Source organism: Sinocyclocheilus grahami, unplaced genomic scaffold (assembly GCF_001515645.1).
Source record: "Sinocyclocheilus grahami isolate Dianchi unplaced genomic scaffold, SAMN03320097.WGS_v1.1 scaffold390.1, whole genome shotgun sequence".
In the NCBI taxonomy this organism is placed as follows: Eukaryota; Metazoa; Chordata; class Actinopteri; order Cypriniformes; family Cyprinidae; genus Sinocyclocheilus; species Sinocyclocheilus grahami.
The window spans coordinates 349,283-358,199 of NW_015505569.1; the positions used below are offsets into that span (position 1 = coordinate 349,283).

The window sequence follows — 8,917 nt, forward strand, 5'->3', positions numbered from 1 at the left end:
TGGAAAGCTTATTTATTCAGCTTTCAGATGATGCATAAATCTCAATTTCGAAAGATTTTACCCTTATGACTGGTTTTGTGCTCCAGGGTTACATTTAATAATACCTAGAATATCAAAATAAAATGCGGGCACCAGATCCTTTTCCTATTTAGCGCCCAAACTCCGGAACAATCTACCTAGCATTGTTCGGGAGGCAGACACACTCTTGTCAGTTTAAATCTAGATTAAAGACCCATCTTTTTAACTTGGCTTACACATAACACACTATCACATTTCTATAATTCAAATCCGTTAAAGGATTGTTAGGCTGCATTAATTAGGTCAACCGGACCTGGGAACACTTCCCATAACGCCCGATGTACTTGCTACATTGTAAGAAGAATGGCATCTACGCTAATATATGCCTGATTTCTATTGTCCTCCAACATTATCGCCACACTATGTTTGATGCTGTAAAGCTGCTTTGACACAACCAGTATTGTATAAAGCGCTATATAAATAAAGGTGACTTGACTTTGATTGGTAAAATATAACGGCACCTTTTTGAAGACTTCCAGGATGGAGCTCTTCTGCGTGGACGTGTTTTCTGACTGCAGCGGGATGAAGGCCTGTCTGACACCCTCCTCTTCACTCACACCGCTATCACCTTTATTAGGATTCCCGTTCGGCACGGAGCCAACAGACAGATCGCTGGTCATTTCCGAGACTTCAACATCAACTGGAGGAACAGAGTCACCGTCAAATAAAATAAGTGCGCTTAATTGCATTGAATGTGCACTTGTAGTGTATTTCAAATCATACAAGTATATTTAAACAAAAAAACATACTTGCAGATAATATAAAACAACAATGAAATAAAAAAGGACACTTCAGTGACTTAAAGAGAGACATTTTCATGACTGTTTAACACACTTAAGTACACTTTTAAACACTTAACAATAACGTTTAATTAAAGGTTTTTTATATCATCATGTTTTAATAATCTTTTATGTATTAAAGTACACTTATTTTCATGTGTTGACTAACATACTAAAGCACATGTAAAGTACTTGATTATCATTTTAACCGTAGTTGGTTATTCAATATTATATATTTTTTTATATTCTTATAAGTTAATATACCATCAACATCAGTTGATCAGTAAAGTTTTCCTTTTTTTTAGTTTTTTTTTTAAGAAGTCTCTTTTGCTCACCAGGGCTGGATTTATTTGATCAAAGATACAGTAAAAACAGTAAAACTGTGAAATATTATTACAATTTAAAGGGGTCCTATTATGCTTTTTCACTTTTTTAATTTTAGTCAGTGTGTATGTTTGGGCATTAAAAAGATCTAGAAAGTTACAAAACTCAAAGTCCACTCCAAAGGGAGATATTTAGTTTTTTAAAAAATCCATTTTCAAGAACTACAGCAAACGGCTCGTTTGGACTACAGCGTTTGGTTTCCGGGCTTTGTGATATCACAAAGCGGCTCATTAGAATTTCATTACAAAGAATTCCCGCCTACAGAAATGTGAATGGTTGGGGGGTGGGGAGGGGCGAGGTCGTGGTTAGAACGCTTGGTTGAGTGAGCGCATGAGACGAGACGACGAAGAAGAAGAGTTGCTGTGCTGTAGCCTCACATTTTTGCCATTTCTAGAACAGCGGTTCTCATTTCCAGTCCACGCATACCCCCGCTCTATACATTTTGTGTGTTTCTCTTATTGCTTCATACGTTTGTTATATTTGACTAAGTGCCCTGCGAAGTGGACATTACCGAATGAATATTCCCAAGTGAAGTAAACTTCAACGGATTTCCCCTGCTCAGGGAGTAGGGAGCAGTGGACACTGTGTAGGGAGCATGTCAATCGGAACAAAGTTCATGCACGGAGCTCACTTCTAACGAGATAATAATCTGAATCAGGTGTGTTACCAAAGAGAGACGTGCAAAACATGCAGAGCGGGGGTACGCAAGGACTGGGATTGGGAACCGCTGGTCTAGAACAATTCTTACAAGTATAACACGACGTAGCTGGGCGCCGCGGACAGACGCCGAACGGCGCCGCCGGTGTGCCTACACTCATAGAAAATAATGTCTTTGAATTTTAAAGACGTGGCGCGACGGTGCGCGACCGCCTGAAACGCTGTTTTTTTCACCTCCGTGTCCAAACGTCTTTGTTTGGGCTTCCGAAAGCGGATGATGTCAGGAAACAGTGGTTGCAATTTCCTTTTTAACTCGGTTCCTGAGCATTATAACCCCAATTTGCTATTGTGTGCTGCGCATTTTACTGAGGACAGCTTCCACAACACGAGGGAGGACAGTGCCGGATTCGCCAAAAAGCTTTTGTCTGAAAGACGGAGCAAGGGGTGTGGCAGTACTGAAACACCGTCTAAACTGTTCGCCAATCACAACGCACTGGGACAGCTAACCAATCACAACACATTTTGTTTTTCGGAAGGCGGGCCATCATCAAAGCCGGAACTAATCGAGCTGTTTGTGCCAGCCTGGGGAGAGAGGTATTGTAATAATGTAAATTATGTGAAAAATAATGCGTTTTTCGAACCACCGAGCATGAGAGCATGTTCTAGTACACCCCCAAAACAAAATCAAGACTTTGTAAAAGAGCATAATAGGACCCCTTTAAAACAGCTGTTTTCTATGTGAATCTCTGTTAAACTGTAATGTATTCCTGTGATGCGCAGCTGTATTTTCAGCATCATTCCTCCAGTCTTCAGTGTCACATGATCTTCAGAAATCAGTATAATATGTTGATTTGCTGCTCAAGAAACATTTCTGATTATCAATGTTGTGCTGGCCAATATTTTTTGGAACCTGTGATATATTTTATTTTTCAGGATTCTATGATGAATAAAAAAAAGTGTTACAAATAACAATTTAAAATATAAATAGTTCGTAACAATATCTAATAAAGTCTTTACTATCACTTTATCAATTTAACACATCCTTGCTTAAAAAAAAAATTGCCGTTCTTTAGTTTTGAAGAAAGTTTCAGCTTTGCCTCCACAGACATAAATAATATTTTAAAGTCTCAAAAGGGTTTCCAAAATAATGACATTAAAGTATATTTTAGAAGACAATATAGAATTACGAAATTGCATATAAAGATGTACTTAAGTGGGTCAAAAACACTTAAGTTCAGCTAACTGCATTTAATATACATTTAAATTGTAATACATTGTCATCCAGTTTCAATTAGCATGCAATTAAGTGTCTGAAAACATTACATTCAGTTCATGTCAAGTATGCTAAAGTGTACTTTTTCACATGTTCAAAAGAAGTGTTCTCTTGCGACACTGAACAAGCTTCACTGCTCTTAACTCTAGTGACATGACAGTCCAATATCTGTGAGTTTATAGACTAAGTTTCACCTGTAGGCAGAAGCCGGTTGGACGTCTCAAGCTCGTAACTCTTGCTTTTTCTGTCCAGGTAAAATGTAGCAAACTCCTGCGCACACACACACACACACACACACACACACACACACCAGAGATCAGTCTCAGATTCAGCTGACTAAGAAACTGCACAGATGTGACAGGATTACATCTAAACACACACTCACCAGCTTTGGCAGCAGCATGTAACTGAAGAGCGTGACGAGTGTCCCGACACACGGAGTGATGAAATAACCCAGAGCTGCAGACTCACTATCAGCTTCACCTGTTACGCACACGCACACACCGTGAACAAATCTACACAGAAATGCATGAGAGGTTCCTCACATGCTAAACATAAGAAAACAGAAAGTTATAAGATATTAATAAAAACTATAATAGTATCTCAATGAGAGTAAAATAACAGGGTGTCTCACTTGCGATGGCGAAGATCATTGCAAGAGCAGCAAATGTCCCAGCGAGTCCCTGTCCGCTCATAAAGACAGCGCTGTACCTCTGCGGCAACAAACCCACCAAACCAAACAGACTTCCCTGTAACACGGCCCCGAACGCTGAGAGAGAGACACAGACATAAATACCACGAGCACACAAAAACACTCGTCTTCACGAGGGTGATCTACATGAAAAAAATCGTTTGATGCACGTCAGTAATTACGCATTTACTCTGAAACCAGTTAAAAGGGTGTTTTTCAGTGAGATAAGTTTGGAGTTGGTAAGATTTATTTGTATGTTTTTGAAAGGAGTCTCTTCTGCTCACCAGGGCTGCATTCATTTGATCAAAAATACAGTAAAAACAGTAAAATTGTGAAATATTATTACAATTTCAAATAGCTGTTTTCTATGGTAATATATTGTAAAATGTAATTTATTTCTGTGATGCGCAGCTGTATTTTCAGCATCATTCCTCCAGTCTTCAGTGTCACATGATCTTCAGAAATCATTCTAATATGCTGATTTGCTGCTCGAGAAACATTTCTGATTATCATCAATGCTGAAAACAGTTGTGCTGCACGATATTTTTGTGGAAACCGTGATACGTTTTATTTTTCGGGATTCTTTGATGAATAGAAAGTTCAAAAGAACAGCACTTATTTGAAATAGAAATCTTTTATAACATTACGTCTTTACTGTTTTACTTTTGATCAATGTAATGCATACTTGAACACACATGCATTAGGGCTGGACAATAATTCAATATCAACATGTACCGCGATATTATTTTTTTCAATAACGGTGATATGATTTTCAATATACATTACCAGTGTTTTCCATACACTGATTTATTTGTGGCGTTTGATTTCGTTGAATAAACACGAGCACTGCGCATTTCAAAACCATAACACGGCGCGGGTGTTTTACATGAACGAATCTCTGAAGGGAACCGACTGTCTTCAGAAAAGTTTCGATGGCATTTTCATTTTCATCTGATAAAGTAGCGTTCGTGAGCGGAGCTGCTTTGATTACAGCCGTTACCGCTAGTTCTATCGCTCTAAAAGCGCCTCCTGCTGGCGACAATGAGTTTGCATTTTCAATAATAATCCCGCCTCCAGCAACATGTTTTTGTTTTCTGCAGCAACTCAGAGCACTTTTCATATTCTTCATCCTGGCTGACGCACATTTGTTTCAATCTATAAGAATAATCAGCCTACACTACCAGTTTTTTAACAGTAAGATTTGTAATGTTTTTTTTTTTTAAAGAAGTCTCTTCTGCTCACCAAGCCTGCATTTATTTGATCCAAAATACAGCAAAAACAGTACAATTTTGAATTATTTTTACTAATCTTCAGAAATCATTCTAATATGCTGATTATCAATATTTAAAACGGTTGAGAATATTTTTTTTTTCTCAGGATTCTTTGATGAACAGAAAGATCCAAAGATCAGCATTTATCTGAAATAAAAAGCTTTTATAACATTATACACTATTCCATTCAATAGCTCGGAGTCAGTATAATTTTTTCTTTGGAAATTATATTTGGCGCTGCAATTCTATTTTATTTATAATATTTAATTTAGCAAGGATGCTTTAAATTTATCAAAAACGATTAGATGTTCTATTTCTATTTATGTGTGCTGTTTTTTTTCTTAAATATTTTATAGTTTTATAGGAGGTTTCATAGACTTGGAAAATTCATTTCTCTGAATTGTTTAGGTACAGACATCTGTTGTGGGCGTTCTTGGCAGTTTTTATGAGGCTTTTTTTTTAATAGTGTTCGTATCGGTATCGGAATTATATCCTATCGACCGAAATTAAGAAATGCATCGTGATATAAATTTTGCCCATATCGTCCAGCCCTAACATGCATACAGTATACTATACGCATATGAATGATGCTAAACAATGTTGAGGTTTCTCTAGCCGCTAACAATTGATAAACCAGATGGTTGCCATGGTGACGGAGAAGAAGCGGTCCTCCTCCATCGGGATCTTCACCAGCACAGCAGTGAGGATGAAGAGGAGCAGGATGAAGACCAGACTGCCTGCTATCCTCATCTTCTCCGAGATCCTGGAACACAAATGATCAGGTGCATATGACTGGTTGCAAATGTTATATGTATTACACACAAAGTCCATACGTCAAAACAAACAAACAGTTCTCACCACTGATAGAGAAAAGAGTTGAGCAAAGTGAAGAGCAGCAAAGGCAGCTGGGATAGCAGAGTCATCCAGTTATTGAAATAATACTCCTTCCTGGTGGTTACTGTTGCATTACTCCATTCAGACGCGTTGAGTCTGTTGTTGAAATACTGTAAAAAAAAAATTACATTATTTTAGAGGCAATAAACAAGCCATTTTAACACCGCAATATAATCAAACGCAACACTATGGCCTGGAAAATTCAATACTAGTGGTCGACTGACTGACATCGATTTTTATTGATGGTCGATGCAGATGACCTATCAAGTAAGGTGGCCTACATAATATATATATATATATATATAAAATGTGAATAATTAAAAATGTGCAGTTTCACTGCAAAAAAATGGCTTATCTTACTTGGTATTTTTGTCTTGTTTCTAGTCAAAATACCAAAAAATTCTTAAATCAAGATACTTTTACTAGATAAGCCAAGTGACTTAAGATATTTAGTCTTGTTTCCAGGTGAAAAAAAACTAAATTAAGTGCATTTTGCTTAAAACAAGTAAAAAAAATCTGTCAGTGGGGTAAGTAAAATGCTCTCGTTTTAAGCAAAATGCACTTAATTTAGTTTTTTTTTTCACCTGGAAACAAGACTAAATAATTGGCTTATCTAGTAAAAGTATCTTGATTTAAGAATTTTTTGATATTTTGACTAGAAACAAGAAAAATACTAAGATAAGCCATTTTTTGCAGTGTAATTATATTTAGTTTTTTTGGTTTAAACTTAAATGCGTCTCAAATTAGACTATTCTACTAACTAACTATCATTGCTTAAAAAAAACAAAAATCGTGAGTGCAAGAACAGAAGATAAAACTCTAGGCTAATCGGTTCAATCCTGGCTGTTAGCCAACCACTGTAGCAAACTAATTAGGGAACGTATTGGAGAATTCAGATCGAAACGAGATCAATGAAGCACTACAGGAGTTTCTCTCAGCTTAAAGTGCCTTTAAAAATGGAAACAATGGAGTTGAACTTCTGAGAACATCCCGTGTTATTCCCATTTGACCAGCGCTGGGTTCAACTCCCATATTTGGAATGTTTTCCGCATTCCGTTACCATAGACGCCGTCATGAAGAAGTTCCATGGCAACAGCGCTCCCAGGCCAAGGATGAAGAATATGATCCCGACGAAGAAGCCGCTAGAGAGAAGAGAGAAGAGAGAAGAGCACCGTCAGCAGCCTGTTCATGTGAGATCATGACATTTTAGGGAAGCAGTCCCTAAAGTTTTCAGATTTCATTATTCATTTTTTTTCAAGAATATGCAATAATGAGAGTAAAAGCAGGAAACGGTGTATCCATGCTATTTTCTAGTCATAAAATATTTTAAGTATCCATACTCTTATGAGTCAAACTACAATAAAACATTATTATTATTAGAAGTGAATTTTTACTTTATGTACACAAACACACAGCCCTTCTATGGCTATATTCATATTAACTCATTCATAAATGGTCAGTATATACACAACTAAATACAGGATGGAAATGAATAAATGACGCTGATATTCTGTCTTTGCATCCCTAGTTAGTGTTAGTTAATGTTAGTTTTTAAAAAATACTTTGAATTGACTTTTATGTTTATATTTTCACTTTTCATTTTAATTTTGTTGTATGCTTTTGTTATTAGTTTTTTTTTTAATATATAGCTTTATTTTAATTTGTTTCAGTTTTAGTCATTTAACTTCAATATGCTGCCAAGGCAACATTTCAAACATTTAATTTTTTTTCCCCCCTCATTTTAATATTTATATTTTATTTCAGCTTTATTTCAAGCACCAAAAATTTTAAATATTTTTTATATTTTATCAATTTGATCATTTGTAATAGTTTTAGTTAACAATAGCAACACTGGTTACAAACTACTTACAGGCTGCTTACACATTGTCATTTTTAATAAATCTTAACTTTATTTATTCATGAGTTAATCTTGCTAATTGACTCCTGACGGTCTATTGCCAATGTAATTTTTTTTTACATTTAAGATTTTTTTTTCATTTTGAAAAGTAAACTCCAGACACTTTAAAGGCTTCAAAAGCCCCTACCTTCACACATTTTTTTTTTTATGAATTAAAAACAAAATGAACACTCCAGGCAATGGCGGAAAGCTATTAGCTTGATTACAGTCTGTTCTGTTGACTCACTGTGTGCTTTCAGAGCAATTAAACCCAATCCCTGCCCTTCTTCAAAGCCACATATCATTGTGCTTCACTGCAATCACATCCGTCCTTTAGTCTGAGAGAGTTCTGTGTTTAGAAGGTAAAAAATGTAATCCACAATGAAGAACGTACCGGTCAGCAGGGGCATCTTCTCTTGGGCTCATTTTGTACGGGTGGCAGCTGTTTGAAAAACAAAACATTAAATCATTAAAACACAATTCTAGCTTTACATTACACAAAACGGCACAAACGATGACCATCGCAAAGCTGCTGCGCTCGATTATAGTCTAGAAAAGAATGAGAACAATACATCTTTACTCCAAATACAGAAAAGATCTCGGAGAACAAAGCAAGACGTTTGTACAGCGTATCCACTCCAAACAGTTGAACTACACTAAACGTGAGTGTGCATGTGGGGAACGGAGAGTAGGAGGAGCGTTCACGTAGGGCTGGGCGATATAGCTAAAAAATGTATCAATGATATAATGTTTCATATCGTTCGGAATCGATAATTATTGACATTTTTTATAACCTTTTTTAAAACGGAGTTATAGAAAAAAATGTTTAAATTTAACCACTGTATTTTTAAATTAACCCAATTTATTGAGACAAACAACAAATATTTTTGGTTTTAACAATCAAACACAAAATAAAAAGTAAACAAATATCGCATTTCTAATGTTTTATATGCAGATTAAATAGGTCTTAAGGAAACTTTTGTCTTGTCTCCC

General features: G+C 36.2%; 1 protein-coding gene across 1 annotated transcript in view; it reads right to left on the reverse strand.

Moving 5' to 3' along the window:
• The window catches only part of LOC107550180 (equilibrative nucleoside transporter 2-like), a 14,056-nt gene extending 5,502 nt beyond the window's left edge, over positions 1-8,554 (reverse strand). Inside the window, exons 1-8 of the mRNA XM_016231419.1 lie at positions 8,319-8,554; positions 7,088-7,169; positions 5,992-6,137; positions 5,757-5,896; positions 3,806-3,940; positions 3,557-3,654; positions 3,366-3,441; positions 469-718 (exon numbers count right to left, since the gene is read on the reverse strand). Of these exons, the coding sequence (XP_016086905.1) occupies positions 469-718; positions 3,366-3,441; positions 3,557-3,654; positions 3,806-3,940; positions 5,757-5,896; positions 5,992-6,137; positions 7,088-7,169; positions 8,319-8,446 (1,055 nt within the window). The 5' untranslated portion in view covers positions 8,447-8,554. The remainder of the gene's footprint in view (positions 1-468; positions 719-3,365; positions 3,442-3,556; positions 3,655-3,805; positions 3,941-5,756; positions 5,897-5,991; positions 6,138-7,087; positions 7,170-8,318) is intronic.
• Between the last annotated feature and the right edge of the window lie 363 nt (positions 8,555-8,917).